The sequence below is a fragment of the Peromyscus maniculatus genome, chromosome 4 (genome assembly GCF_049852395.1).
Source record: "Peromyscus maniculatus bairdii isolate BWxNUB_F1_BW_parent chromosome 4, HU_Pman_BW_mat_3.1, whole genome shotgun sequence".
NCBI lineage: Eukaryota > Metazoa > Chordata > Mammalia > Rodentia > Cricetidae > Peromyscus > Peromyscus maniculatus.
Window position 1 is genome coordinate 115266164 of NC_134855.1, and position 16327 is coordinate 115282490.

General features: G+C 40.4%; 1 protein-coding gene across 9 annotated transcripts in view; it reads left to right on the plus strand.

The window, feature by feature from the left end:
- Nucleotides 1-16327, plus strand: part of Slx4ip (SLX4 interacting protein) — a 189698-nt gene that overhangs the window by 98412 nt on the left and 74959 nt on the right. For all 9 annotated transcript variants that reach the window (XM_076570721.1, XM_042276330.2, XM_042276331.2 and 6 more), the window contains one exon: nucleotides 15380-15469. In XM_076570721.1, coding sequence (XP_076426836.1) covers nucleotides 15380-15469 — 90 coding nt within the window. The remainder of the gene's footprint in view (nucleotides 1-15379; nucleotides 15470-16327) is intronic.

The window sequence follows — 16327 nt, forward strand, 5'->3', positions numbered from 1 at the left end:
TTTCCAGACATGGTGTGTGGGAGTAAAACTGTATATTGGGGGCAAAATTACCCCCATAATTTAGAACCTAAATAAAGTTTTAGAATCTTCCTTTAACTATATTATTGGGAGGTAATCTGCACTGTCACATTTCATCAATAGGTGCCAACGTATGGCATACAAAACCTGCTGCTTCCTTAAGATGAGGAGTTGAGGATGGGGCAAAGATTTTCTATTAAGGGCCAGTGCCCAAGGCAGAGTTAATCAGAAAGCACATACCAAAAATAATTTAGCTGCTTTTTTCCCCCACCACTGAAAAATATTTAGTCCCTCTGTCAGTTAAATTAGAAACAGGCACCATAGAACTTGATTTCATGAGAATACTTCTGTACTAGCCGTGTTCAGGCAGAAGCAATGAGGGAAGGATAGAAGCAGAATTCCAGCTAAGAGGAGTCAGGAGGAGGGACTATGATCTCGAAAGAAGGAAAGGGGTGTGCTGCACAGGGACTAGATCCAGGAGGGACCTCAGAAGATTTTGGATGTTTTGGAGTCCTTACCTGCTGCTCAGCTTCTAGAAGTCTCAGGTCAGAGTTCATCACTCACTGTTTGAAAGGAGCACAGATTTATCATGTTCCCCGTATCTCCAGTTGTTCTACTCAGCGAGTCGGCAGGGAAGCCCAGGCAGCATTGGAATGAATACATGGGGTAATACCAGTGCAAAATGCTCATTGTGTTTTGGTTTCTAAGAAAAGAAAGATAAACAACCAAGGAAACATCTCCAGGAATGAATGGTGAGATCATGCAGGTGATCTCTATGTGTGTCCAGGGACACGCACCACTGTCATAGGTTATTGATTATCAGAGTGTGGCCCCCAGCTGCATAAGGTTACTGGAATCCTGTTAGAAGTACCAATTCTCAGTTCTCCCTCCCCCTTCAGGGCAAGCCTTAGCAATCTTCAGTGACTCTTAGACTCTTGGAAGCTAGAGGAACAGTATTTTAAGCCATGGAGACATGGAGCCATTGATCAGGTCCTGAGAATCAGGAGTATCTTACAGTCGATTTTGTAACCATTCCTCCAAAGTGAATGCTGTATTCTTCAGAGTTCAGTGGCCTCAGGAGACTCTTCACTTACCAAGAGGAGGATGCCTGGGAGATGTAAGTTTCCACTGAGAACCTTTATAAGGCTTAATTGCTAATATGTAGGTGGCAGCTGATACTGAGTTGTCCCTCCCACTCAGTTCAGCTAAGCTTTCAACCTCTCTCTCTCAATATTCTTAATTAATGATCTGTGGCTTGTGAAGCCATTTCATCAGGGGTCTCTTGTCCCAGCATGTTTCTCCTTTGAGCATTCCTTGAAGAGGGTGTTATTCCCAGCAGTCAATTAGAAAAGGAAAGTCGAGGTGGCTCTCAACAAGTCCTGTGACCAATTAACTACCTCCCTTTATTCCTCTTTGTAGTTCTCTAAAAATGGGCCAGAGGAGGAAAAACTTCGTTCTGACCGGGAGCCCTGGCCTTGTTTTTCTAACACGCGTTTGTCCCGTTTAGATTTCAGTTTCCTGCCTTAGGCAGGAATTGATTGAAAATTCCCTTTGAACTCTTGATCCTTTTGTGGAAAGTAGTTATAAGATTGTTTCCCTAGCTGGGAGAAGTTGAACACACAGAGAGGGGAACTCAGCACCAAACTTTAAAGGTCGTTCCCACCAAAATCAAGGGATGATTAGACAAGGAACTGCAGTCACTTTAGGAATCATACTTGGAATTTGGCTTTTTTTTTCTTTTTGATTTGATAAAGCAGGGTGAAAGATGAATGAGAGCTTAATCTTAATCCTCTACTTCTAAGTAATTATTTTTATTGGCTCACCTTCTATTTACAAGGAAAATACCTTTAAAACTTTTATTGGCGCTAACACCTTCTTTGGTAAAGTTCATAGAAATTTCCCAGGTTAGTCCCTCTCCTTCCCTCACAGGCAGTGCTGAGGGCTGTTCTGGAATTCCCTGTGGGATGGGAATCCCCTTATATCACTGGGCACTTCCTATTATGAGGTCGTGATATTGTTTGTGGTTTCAGTCTCTCACTAAAGTAATGTAACCAGGATTTTTCAGCAAGGAGTCACTTTGGGGAAATAATTATACTGTCCAATGGCTTGCCAATAGCCGCATGCAAGTTTTGAAATTAATAAATAATTGCTAATTAATCAATCTCATTTGTCCTCACTTCACACATAAGTCAAGATACTATAGATAAAGAACCCACCCATCATCACAGAAAGATACTGGGCTGTGGAGGTCAATTTTTCTTACCTTCACTGGTTGAGTTACTGGTGAGAATGATGTCATTTATTTGTTAACTCCTCTCAATTTATAACCAATTGAATGATATAGTTATTATCAGTAAACACTTCGCTTTCTACATTGTCATTATTGCTCCCTATTTCACAGATAAGGGGATTGAGAATCAGACAAGCTTTAGGAACTTGCATACAAAGGCTTCTAGGAAAGGGGATATATATGCAACTCTCAAGCCCATGCTTTCCTTGTTAAAATTTCCCTCAGAAGATACATTCTCTGACTCTTGAGGTTAGTAAGCCTGCATCTTTAGAGACACATTTTAGAAACATAAAAGCCAGTAACCACTGGTGCATGCCTGGGTGTTTGAAGTGGCTGATACAAATACAGCAGGGTAGTCAGCCTATCCTCCCCTGTGTGGTTTTCCTCATTTCTCACAGGAAAAAGGCTTGTGTTCTATAGTACCAGTGTGGTGATTCATTCAGTCATCCAATTTTATGGGTTTGGGGTCAGTAGTTTGGTCTTCTGGGTTGGGTGGTGCGATCACTTCCTGTGGCAGATCACTTCCTGTCTGGAAAGCCCTTCTGGTCTACTAGTCTTCCTTACATGGTACATATAGCTGTCTCCTTGTGTTTGTTCTGCTTTGCCTAGTTCTCTATCCTTAAGGCCCCAAAGAACTGAAAAGGAGTATTTATCTACCTTTAAAAGCCGTGTTACTATTTTATTCTGACTATTTTCTTGGTTTGGAGGTTATTTTTCTTTTCTTACTCAATTGTGTGACATGATTTTAAGTATTGCTGCTTCTTTGAGGTCACTCTTGCTTGACTGTATGACAGTTTCTCTCAGTTTGAAAATGTATAATAATTAGTCACTAAATGCATAAAGCCAGGGCCATCCTGCCACTTTTTCTGGCTACTAATGGCAAAGTAGCCTAATAGGAAATTAATATCCTTGATCACCACATTTTACTACCATTTATAGCCTGACTCTTGACTAAGAATACTGCTCTGCTGGGCCTCTTCGAGTTCTAGAGGCCAAATATTTGTCCTTAGCATGTAACAAAGGTCTATTTTTATAAAAACCATTAACTAATTAGATTGATCTCATCCCTCCAAGTCACAGTGATGCAATTTTAAGATTCCTTACCTCACAAGATCTAGTTTTTGCTACCTGAGATATTCACTATTCATTTCTACTTAGCATCATTTACATATTTTATGAGCATGTTCAGTTCACAGTGTCTTCCACCATATTGGTCAATAAAGGTGCTTTTAAAAAAGGCAGAGTGAGCCTGAAATCAAGGAAAAACTTCCCATTTCTTGTAAGATGTGGATGTATCTACTGCCTCTTGTGGCTTTGATTGTTTACTGACTATTAATCCATACCCAATTGTTCCATTGCTCTGGTTCTTATTCCTTTTAATTCACTGAGACCCTTTGCATCATTTTAGATTAATTTTGTCAGTATGTGTTGAGCTCCCACCCTCATCCAGACCCTTCAAAATGTAGAATTGTTAGGGTTTGCTAACAAATTTGATGTGGAAAATGAGAAAAGGAGACACATCAAAATTAAATCCCAAGTTTTTGACCTGGACAACTGGAAGAAGACAGTTGTCATTTGCCAAGCAAGCTCAGCTAAACCTGGTGGGAGCAGATTCCAGAGTAAAATATAGACAGTGTAGTTTTAAATCTGTTAAACTGCTTGTTCAATATCTAAGTGCAAATACATGGTCATTAATTGGCAACTAGATGTATGTATCTGGAGTTGGAGGAGATCCAAGCTATTACAAATAACAACAACAACAACAACAATATTAAATTAGATACTATCAGCTTTTGAACTGTCCAACTACCCAATATCTGAAACTTGAATTGTGAGAGAGAGTATGTGATGCTAGGAGAGCTCCAACGATTGGACTGTCAAGTACTCCCCTGTTTACAAGGTCGGTGTGATGGGGACAAGCTAGCACAGAACACTGGGAAAGAGCAGCAAGTGGGGGGAGGGAACGAGGAAAGCGAGCTACTGCTGTCTCATACATCAAGAGAGGACAGAGTGAGTGAACTACTTTGTTAGGTGTCACTGAGAGGTAAAGTAACAGAATATCCAAGAGCTGGACCATTGAATGAGGGCTCTTGGCCACTGGTAATAGATGCTGTTTTAGTAGTGTATTGTGAAGGACACAGGACACTGCCCAGTTCCTGACTGGCATTTCTGTGTGCTTTGCCCCCTACTTTCTAGTAGTCATAGCAGTTTAGAAACCCTTCAAGGAAGAAAATGAGGTTTGATTTTAATAATAGGAATTTTCTTCTTGATTCCCCCTCATAATCTATGAAGAATTACAAGAAATGCCTCATTCTGTCCCTTTGGAAACATGCAATGTTGTGTCACCACTCAGTTCTGAATTCAGTGCCGTGACCAGTGCTCAGTACACTACAATACCAACTCCCACTCCACTGTTCCTAGAATGGACTCACATGAGCCTAGGGACTCCCACTCTTTAAAGAACTCAAGCACTATTGTAAAATCTCACTGGTTAGACTTTCTCCCCCTTTCATTCCATTTCTGTTCTTTCCTTACTAGTCCTTGCTACTTGTCAACCATTATTGGGGAATGTTATTTTAAGGTATGTTACTTTTATTTATGTTGCATTTGTTTTATCTCTGTGAACCTGTGTTACTGTGCTTGCCTAAAACACATGATGGTCTAATAAAAAACTGAATGACCAATAACAAGGCAGGAGAAAGGATAGGCAGCGCTGGCAGGCAGAGAGAATATATAAAGGGAGTAATCTGGGAGGAGAAAAAGTAAGAAGAAGGAGTGAGAGATGGAGGAAGACCCAGGGGCCAGCTAACCAGCTACACAGCGAGCCACAGAGTTAGAAACTTAAAGGTATATAGGAATAGAAAAGGAAAAGCCTGGAGGCAAACGATAGATGGAATAATTTTAAGTTAAGAAAAGCTTGGCAAGAAACAAGCCAAGCAAAGGCCAGGCATTCATAAGTCATAATAAGCTTCCATGTGTGACTTATTTGGGAGTTGGGTGGTAGGCCCCTTAAAAAAGCAAAAATAAACAACAACAAGCCATGATACAGCTTTTTTGATTTTCATCATCTTTATCATCCTACTTCAGAGAATGGTACTGTGCTAGTTGATTTCATGTTAGTATCAAAACTTGGAAGTGAACCAGACGTGATTTTTTTAGATGTTCAACAAAGCATTATTTCATTCATCTGTGGTTCTTATCCCTGGCTCCACATCACAATTGACCTCCAGAGATGTTTTTATTGTTCTTTTTAAAGACAACAATTCATACTAACTAAAGGAGCAATTTTTTTTTTTTTATAATCTTGACAAAATTGTGGTGTCTAAAGGCGTTTTGGAATTGCTTATTTTAGTGAACTAGCACCTTCTATTGAATTATGTGGTGAAAGCTTGTCAGATCCTTCTTATATCATACTGACATTGCTGTGAATCGTCTTCGGGGATTCATAGGGACATACAGCAGACTTTCTTAAATTACAGCAGCCATGAGAATCATCTATAGTCTGGTAAAACACAGAGTCTCGTCCCCATCCTGGCAATCTGCATGAGATGCCATATTTGCAACTCAGACTAGCTACAGAAAATGTGGTACTTTGAGAACCAGTGGTCAAGACAAGGCTGTGGTGATAAGTACCCTTCAGGTTATACACACACACACAGAGCTTCCCCCAAAATGATAACCAAGAGGAAGAGTATGACAAGGACACATATGCACCTGGCACATTTCTCTTTGTGGCCTCTCTAGCTCTGTTGACCCCGAGCCCTGCAAAAGTACAAACCTCTTGTGTTCAATGTGCTTGGGAAGTCTTTATTCTAAGGTTGTGTCTCAGTTTGCAGCCACATAATTAGAATCTGTTTTCTCTGTATAAGTAATGTGTAACCTTGTCTTTGTCCTGCCAACCTTGGCACTCCATTTGAAAATGCATGCACGTGTATGTGTCTACACATGTGTACACACACACACACACACACACACACACACACACACACACACACACACACACACTTGTGTATGAGTAGTATTCGAACAGATTTACCACCCCAGAAAAAATTAAATGACAACTTGATAGGGTTAAGTGCTAGTTAACTTTATTTGGCAAATTCTTTGTTGTTTTGAAGTAGAAGAAAAGAACAATGCTGTGGGAGTATTCTTTACATTATTTTGTATTTAACCAAAGAAATGGGATTTCTCAAAATCATTGAAAATCCCCAAGTTCTTGGTTAAAGTACTTGGTTCCACCCAAGGAGGTAAGAAAGTTGTGCTACCAACCTTCCACCTTCATTTGTATCATTCCCAAACCTCCCTCTAAGACTGCCTTACATTCAAAATTACTTTTCAGTCTAGGTATTGGTCACTAGGGAAATATTTAGAGGGTTTTTCTTTGACTCATAATAATATTTTATAAATTCCTTCTACTCAAGTTAACCCAACTTTTAGTTTGTCATCAGGGTATAAAAGAGTGTTTTCTAATGTACACACACATATATACATATATACACACATACACATATGTACATACACGCACACACACAGAAGCAGGGAGAGGGAGAGAGAGATCTATGATAGAAATATAAGGGGACTGAACTCTTGTTTTCCAAACTCCTCTACTTCAGGGTACATATGCCATCATTGGTCCCGGTCATGTCCCAGACCAGCTTGCATGCTGCTAACGCTGGATGGTGCCTGCGTTGCAGCCCTTCGGAGACTCTCAGGAGTCCACAGTAATTTCTGGGTAGTTATCTTTTCTTTCATGTTCACTGCAGCAGAAATGTGGAAGAGCAGCATTTATATTTTTCACTTTGCCATCTGGCATGATTATAAGCCATCTGTTTGCTCTTCTAAGAAGCAATGTGTTGCTAGAGTAAAGCTACAAAAGAATTGTGAGGCATTTATTAGATCTTAGTATAGATAGGTAAATACTTGTGTACTACATATATGTAAAGGTTTTTTTAATTGATAATATAGAGTCTAACTAAAGTGTCCTGGAATTTAAAGCAAATACTACCTTTGGAGAGGAGGAGAGAGGTTGACATCACCTGCCCTACACCTAGGCCATTGTGTCCCTTGTTGCTATACATGCTCTGAATCTGCCACAGGCCAGGTGACTGAGGTCAGAGGGCTACAGATTACATTTGGAAATTGCTAGGGAAAGGATCTAAAACAGTGAGTGACTGGAAGCCTGTTCTTAACTGCACTCTGTACACACTGATGAATAGAGTTTCTAGTTATGTGCGTATGTCCTAGTTAAGGCTTCCCTTCACTAACACCACTTTCAGTGGGCACTGCTTCATTTCCATCATCATGGTATGTCCCTTCCCAAGCCTTGTTTGTAAGTTGCCCTATCATTACCCTAGCCAAAAAGCAAAAGTCTTTCTCTTTCATGAGTAGAAGACCAGGAACAGTTTGCTAAAGGACGTCAACCAGCCTCTTACTCTTTTCTCTTTATAGAAGCTATCATCAAATCCACTTACTCTGCCTCTCCCCTCATCTTTCTTCATTTCTTTATGATTTGCTCTTTGTCTCTGGAATCTTTCCCCAATCTTAGTAAGGAATCTACTGTAAATTTTGGAATGACTGGAAAATTGCTTACCCCTGACCTGTATGTAGTTAGAAGCCCTACAATGAACAAGTAGGAAAAAGCAGCTCTCTTCTCCCAACTCCCTTTGGTCTCATATTTACCACTCCCTTCTCTGCATCCCTTTCAACTAGAAAAACTTCAACTGAAAGATTATGCCATCCGTTGACTTGACCCAAGAACATCCCTCTGATAGATCTGGTTCACAAAGCCTAGATTTGCATCTTGTTCTACTGACTGATTTGAAGGTGGGAAAGTAGCCCCTTGGCTTTAACCAGTGGGTATTGTTGCCCATTTCCATGAGTATGTGAGGTAGTCTCACTTGTAAAGTATGAGCTGGATTCTGTAGCCTCGTTTTGAGGATAGGATATAAAGAAAGGGAAGTGGCATCTAGGTTGTTTCCAGATTTTGGCTATTACAAACAATGCTGATATGAACATAGCTGAGCAAGTGCTCTTGTGGTATGATTGAGCATTTCTTGGGTATATGCCCAAGAGTGGTATAGCTGGATCTTGGGGGAGATTGATTCCCAATTTTCTAAGAAAGTGCCATATTGATTTCCAAAGTGGTTGTACAAGCTTGCATTCCCACCAGCAGTGGAGGAGAGTTCTCCTAGTTCTCTCCAGCATAAGGTGTCTTCAATGTTTTTGATCTTAGCCATTCTGACAGGCGTAAGGTAGTATCTCAGAGTTGTTTTGATTTGCATTTCCCTGATGATTAGGGATGTTGAGCAATTCCTTAAATGTCTTTCAGCCATTTGAGTTTTCTCTGTTGAGAATTCTCTGTTTAGTTCTATAGCCCATTTCTTAATTGGACTGTAGGTCGTTGTGATGTCTAATTTCTTGAGTTCCTTATATATTCTGGTTATCAGTCCTCTGTCAGATGTGGGGTTGGTGAAGATCTTTTCCCATTCTGTAGGTTGTCGATTTGCCTTGTTGACTGTATCCTTTGCTCTACAAAAGCTTCTCAGTTTCAAGAGGTCCCATTGATTGATTGTTTCTCTCGGTGTCTGTGCTACTGGTGTTATATTTAGGAAATGATCTCCTATGCCAATGCCTTCAAGACTACTTCCTACTTTCTCTTCTAGCAGGTTCAGAGTAGCTGGATTTATGTTAAGGAAAAAAAAAAAGAAAGAAAGGGAAGTGGTCTCTCCTAGAGCAACAAAGCCAGTGAGCTATTTTCACCAGTGATGCTCTCCCTAATTTCACAAATCCCCTTCTTTACCAGCCATGTGTCATACTCAGTACTGGGAATTGATAACCCCAGGTAACAGAAAGTAGATATTCATGTAGTACTCTGAGTGGGACAGATATGGATATAGTTAGGTGTTTGCTGACGGCAGTAAGCTTTAGAGCAGAGGCAGGAAGAAGTGCTGTGTCAGTACTGAGTTTAATCCTGCCCGGGTGTGTCATGGAATACCACAGAGAAGGTCATATTGTTTGCAGAACTCTTTCCCTTGGCCATCTCCAGCCACATTTCCTGTAGTTCTATGGTGATTTCTAGCCATGTAATTGGCATTTTATATTATGTGGGGTTTCGTAATGTCTTTGTATGGGCCATGATGGAATGATAGGACAAGCTGCCATATTGTGTGTGTCTCCATGGTGACAGTTGCAGAAGAATGTACATTATGTGTACAGGTGGGAACAAGTATATAGACAACCATGGAGGTGGGATCTTAGAGTGAAAGTCTCTTTGAAGATCTGATGGATCCTCTTATTTCACACATAGGAAAACTGATGCCTAAGAGATCCCCTTGTCCCCTTAGGATGGCCTTGCCTTGTGTCTTCTTTGTGCAGTTGGGTTTAAACACATCTGCCTGGCTCTGGTTTCTACTGCTTGTCATGCTCTGTCCTGCTTTGGAGAGCTTCCCAGCCTGCCAGGCCCTTTATTCCCTCTGCCCTTGTAGGGCTCCTCTGTAGCCTGGGGCTTCCTGCCATTAGTATCATGTGCTGACATTGAGTTGTGTGTCTGCATTGGGAGACCGAACTAATGGGGCCTCTTTCTCTGAATGCTGTGGTTGGTTTTTTCTCCACAGCTTGCTCTTCTATGGGATTCACTGAGTCAGCACCTCCCAGGCAGGGTCTTCACTCTGTTGCCTCTGGTCCTAGGGTGAACACCATGGGGGGTGGGTGCCGTGAGGGTGTGCAGTACTATGTTGGCTGTACTCCTCTGTTGATGAGGGACTCAGACAGTGTGCACACCCTTCTACCTCTGTGGCTTGTATTGATTTTCATGGTGAGACATGCTAACATTTTCACTTTTGTTATACTTTTGTAAAGTCAGCAGACAAGATTTCCCTCAGAAGACTCAGAGAGAAAGCACAACATAGCGTTACATCTCTGACATTCTTAGGAATGCAGTAGGTGAAATAACCAATGTGCTTGTCTGGCATTGAGTTTATGGCCAGGTAGTCTCAGGATCCTTGAAAAAATAACTGTTGCCATTGGTGATGAGAGTTATTATCTCTACAGAAGAAAGAGAGAGGAAGGTATTAGTTTATCAGTGCATTGGGCTCAATAGCAGTGGCCTTTTCCTAAAAAGGGCTTTTGAGCCCTTTCCTTGATGATGTGCCTAAAACTCAGGGTAATTTGTTTGGTCATGTGTTCTTTCTTCCTGCTACTAAGTGTGAAGCATGTTCATGGGCTGCTAGAATGCTAATCAGAAGGGCTTTAGGATTGACATGCCTAAGGACCCATTTCTACTGGAGCTCATGTTCTAGCAGGGATGTCTCTTCCACAGACCAATCATTTAATGCAGAAGTCTATGAACACTTTAAAAAATATATCTGATCCAGAGGAGGAAGATTAAACTGTTCAGAAAAGCTTCCTAGAGCTATGCGTGGTAGGCTTGGAGGGTGCTGGAGGAGCCCACCATGCAGTGGACAACAGCAGTGGGGACAGGTGAAAGGCTCGAACTACCAGGCTTGGGTAGGAGTGCCCTGTTGATGATATTGCAGGTACATCAGGAATACTAAGAAAGATTCTGATAGTCTAAGTGGGGATGATATGGACAGTAGAACAAGAGTGGAGTAGTCTAAGTGGGGATGATATGGACAGTAGAACAAGAGTGGAGTAGTGGGGATGATATGGACAGTAGAACAAGAGTGGAGTAGTAAGTGGGGATGATATGGACAGTAGAACAAGAGTGGAGGGTTGTCTGAGAACTCATCCAAAAAATAAAACAAGATGAGGGACTTATTCAAGAGGACTAGGGAAAGACAATGTCAGGGTGTCTCCCTGGGTTTGGGCTGCCACCTCTAAATGGAGGGGTGAAAGTGAGGGAGCCATGGCCTGTGTATGCACAACCCAGTGCATGGGATGTGGAGCTATTTCTCATAGCCCTTGGATTCACTTCTAATGACTGCCTCTGGCTTGTGGAAGAAGTAATGGTTCATATGTTTCCTGTCCTGAAGAGAACTGGAGAGTTTTTGTTCCGAGAGTAGAAACAACCTCCTAATTAAGGCTGAGGAGAAAGGGAGGCTGTGCCTCCTGCAGTGCTCAGAATCCAATTTTGTTCCCTTCAGGTTACTCATGAGAGAAAAGAGTGGAGTTTTGAGAGCAGAGAATTTTAGAAGGCACAATACTCCTGATTAGTGTAGATATCTAAGCTTCTTTCACAGAGAACGAAGGCTTGCTAGCTGTCCGGGGAGAACCTTCCAGCACAGAATCTTCCAGAAACTTAGGAAAGTTCTCTCTTGCAATGCCAGTGTAAGAGTTGAGGATTTTTTTTTATTAAGAAAAAATTTTCATTCATTTTACACACCAATCAAAGATTCAAAGATCCCCTCTTCCCTCCTTCTGTCCCCCAGCCTCCCCCCTCAAAAAAAAAAAAGAGTTGAGGATTTATTTATTTAAAGAAAGAAAAATTTAATTAATCTATAATCAAGCATAGACTGGGGTGTGAGAAAACTCCAAACTGAACCTTGTGTTTCATTGGGAGCTTCACTGGACTTAGATGGGGAAGCTGGAGCTCGATTCTGACCAAGTTCTCATAAAGGCAGGCCTCTTTTTATTATGACTGTAGGATTCACAATACAGTGTTTTGTTTTTGGGGGGGGGGGTGCTTGTGGCCACTAGAAATCACAGCTCTGTGTGGTTAGAGTTCTTGCAGATATCTGAAAATGCCAGAGATGTACTTCACTGCCTTCAGTGTGCTGTTATCACTGGGTCATCAGTTTGTGATACAAATCATTGCCTGCAAAACACGCACACATTATTACTGTATCACACATTGGGGACCGCTTTTAAAGATTTTGATAAATTTACTTCAATATAGTCAGTTTTTTAATCCCATATATTATATTTTATGTATTTAAAAAGCATTCTGAGTACATTTTATCAGATTTTTCAGTTGGCTAAAGAGAGATACATGGCACAGAAAATGTTACTGTCCCCCAGCTAATATCTTATAGTTGTGGCATATGACCTCCACCTGGTGGCAGCATACACCTTAAAGGTTAGATCTGTAATCAACAATTTGGAAGAAATTCTAAGCATAACAATATACTTGAATATGGTTTTCAAACTTTTTTTTTACTGCAGCCCACAAAAAGAAATTAGCCTTTCATCATAACTCATACACAGCCTACATTTCACAAAGCAGTTCTCAATTTTACCATGTGATACACTGATATTTTTTATGGCTTTCTAATATTCTCTTGGATCTCTTTAATTAAAATAAATTCTGGATGCATCATACTAAGTTGCATTTAGATGGCCACGGTATACTGGTCTCATAGGAGGCCATATAATATACACACAGTTTCAGACCTCATACTTACATTTTAAAATTATTTATTAGTGGTCAATTATTTATACTAGGTGAGAACAGAAGAACTGCTATTAGGTGTACAACCAAGATCCCCTTCAGGACCCAGCATCTTCCTGTCACTGCATTTGGCTTCTTCATATGCCTGTCAGGAACTGCCCTGGCACTTCACTACACATGGCTCTCACTGTTGTAGGACTTCCTGTCATGGAGCCATATTGTAAGCATCCATTGGTCTGGCCTCTTTAGCTCATTCTGTTTTTGAGATGAGTCTATTTTGGCTGTGTCAACATTTTGGTGAATGCTATTCCATTGTGTGACCAGAATACAACTAGATTATTCTCCTGTTGATGAGCCTTGAGTCTGTCTTCATTTTGGGTTAGTGTAAACAGAGCTCTCAGGCTCAGGTAAACTTGTAGGGCGGCCTTGTTGGCCTAGACAGTAAGTGCATGACTACTTGTAGGAAACTGGCAACATTTGCCAAAGTGGTTCAGCCCAGTTCCATTCCCACCAGTGTGTAAGCTGTGGCTGCTTCATCTCCTCCGTGCCAAGTACTATTGGTCTTTGTACTTCCTTCTCATGCATTTTGTGGCTGTAGCTATTGATTGGGAACTGAATTTGACAGGTGAACAGTGATGTTGAACACTTTTTCATGTGCAGTCATCCATGTATTTAAGCTTAGATTTTAAGAACATCTATCAGCCCATAGAAGTTGTTTCCACATTTTGTATACCAATCCTTCATGTCAGACATGCGTATTTCTGAGTATATTTTATCCAGTTTGCAGTACACATAGCATTCCACTTGTGGTATTGCTGATGAACAGACATTTCTTCTTTTGACGATATCAAGTTTAATCAACAATTTTTCCTGCAATGTTTTTTATTTTCTAGATCATACATAAGAATTATTTTCCTGCCCTTATGATGAGATTAATAGTGTTTGGTTTTCATGCTTAAGTCTGTAATCCATCTCAAAATAAATTTTGTGTCTGGTAGTAAGGCAGATGCCACTTGAGTTTCATTTTTCTTTTTGTGTTTGTACCTGATGCTCTAGCACCATTTGTTAAATCTGTTTTCATCATGTTTTCACAAAAGTGTAAAAAGGAAAATTAAAGGCCTTCTTAGAGATTTATAAAAGTGACTTTCCTACAGGTCTATTGACTGAATCTCTGTGTCTTTTGGACATCCCCAACCTATGGTCTTGGTTATACATTCTTTCCTTTCCACAGTGTTTGTTTACTGTTATCTTGGTAATCTCAGAAATGACTCATGAGGTGTGAAGATTTGTAAAGTTACTGCCTCTGTGTATGTGTTTGTGCACGAACCCCTACAGGTTCCCCTGCATGAGTTCCTACATGAGGCCAGAGGTCAGCATCTTCCTGCATTGATCTTCACTTTCTTTTTTGAGACAGGGTCTCTTATTGAACCTGGAGCTTGCCATTTCAGTTTGACTGACTGGCCAATAAGCTTTCTGGAATCTGCTTGTCTCTGCCCTCCCAGCACTGGGACTTGAGGTACATCTCAGGGCTGGTCCTCATGCTTGCATAGCAGACACTTTACCCACCAAGCCATCTCTCTAGCCTGGCTACATCTGTTCATGAGATCCATCTACCTGCTGCCCAGTGTAGAGACATTAGCTACATGGGGCTATCAAATTTACTTTAAATAAAATTAAAATGTCAGCTTTTCAGCCATGGTAGTCATATTTTGAGTACTCAGTTAGCTACACTATTGTACCATACAGACATACAATATTTTCATTTTTTTCTCTTAACGTTCTGCATGAGCTAGCCAATAGATTAAGAAAACAAGCTTTGAAAATTCACAGCATATTTGAAACTCTCCTTAGTTTTGATAACTGGCATCCAATGTCTACCTTCTTTATTCTCTGGTTTTCTTTCTTCTTGTTTTTAATGGGTATTTATTTCTAGTCCAAGCTCTTTGGTCAACCTAATTTCTTGTCAAAAGACAATAGCTTATATAGATTCTTTACTACTGAGGAGAAATGTAGGCAGAAGTTTCTGTCTCACCAAATAAGCACACCAAAACTTATATTAATTATAAATGCTTGGCCAATAGCTCAGGCTTGTTACTGGCTATCTTTTACATTTAAATTAACCCATATTTCTTATCTACACTCAGCCGCATAGCTTAGTACCTTTTTTCAGTACAGCATGTTCATCTCACTGAGTCTGCTGGCAACTCCTCTGACTCCACCTTTCTTTATCCCAGCATCCTTAGTTTGGTTGTCCTGCCTATACTTCCTTCCTGGCTACTAGCAAGTCAGTTTTTTATTAACCAATGAGAGTAATACATATTCACAGTGTACAGAAGGATTATTCCATGGCAGAGAAAGGATGTCCCTGGCTCTGTATATAATTGATCTTTTCTGAAGTCTACCTAGTATTGATTGCTGTGTTCAACTTCTCTCTCTGTTTGGCAGCCTTCCAGCTGCCATTAAGATTTCTGGTGAGCCCTTTTCAAGATGTAGTCTAAAGACAGTTATTTGTCATTTCTGTCCTAGTTAAGCCTATGTTTCTTCTTAACATTTCCACTATAAATATGAACTTATGAATGTTAGTAGCCATGCTGAGATTCTATCCAGGAGTGATTTTGTTGCTGTTTTCTTGTGTGAGGAGTTTGTGAGATTCTCTGTAGTTATCTACTGTGCATGAGCTTCAGATACATTCTGCCATTAATAAATATTCACCCCTTCTCTTTCAGTGTGGAAATTTTGCTGTCCTTGTGGATCTTCATATAGTGCCACAACGTTCAAACAAAGATTCCAGTTGGTTTTCTGAACAGAAGAAAGAGGTACAACAAACATTTTTGTTCTTTAAACAGTTTCTTTTTGTACCTGCTGAAAGAAATGTCAGCTCTTCTCAGTTTCATTTTCATTAATGTTTTCCTTTAAAAAGTTGAGTGATAGTTAACTACTGAAAATTAAGACAATACCTAGTAACAAATATACATGTGTGTCCACCTCTGCCTTTGAGAAACTGACATAGCCATATGTTTCTTATGCTAATCTGTTGTTGACTTGGTTCTCTGTGTGTGTGCATCTGGTGTTAGGGATTTAATCTAGGGCCTTTACATGTTTGGTAGGTACCTCATCATCTCTATATCCTCATCTCAGGCTCTGTTATTTATACCAAAAATTCTAATCCCCTTTACTTTGGGGAAAATGGTTCTCTATAATAGAAAGGGAGGAAAAAGAAACCAAACTACTCCAAGCAGGCAGTGATTTTGATCTGAGAAGGCCAGCGGCACCAGGAACAGGTGTGGAATTCACACAAGGCTAATCCACATCTGTATTAATCCTGACTTCCATGTTCACCTCTTTTCACTGTCATGGGCCTTTGACAAGTGAAGAGGAACTTCAGTCTTCCTCATCTGCCAGTAAAGCAGATAGTTCGTATGGATGGATTGATTGAATAACACAAGTTTGGAGTATGTAGTTTTGCTCTGCTAATACATGAAATTTTAGGAGAATTTTGGGGAAAAAAAGCTGGTGGGTGAACTTCATAGCCTAGAAATATTGAAAATTGTTTAAGTAAGATGTAATTATTTTACTGTTTACTTCCAAAATTGGCTACAGTTGATTAAGCTTTTCAGTGATCTCAGTTGTGATGGTCAGCCTAAAACTGATGCGTTACTGTTGCCACATGAGCA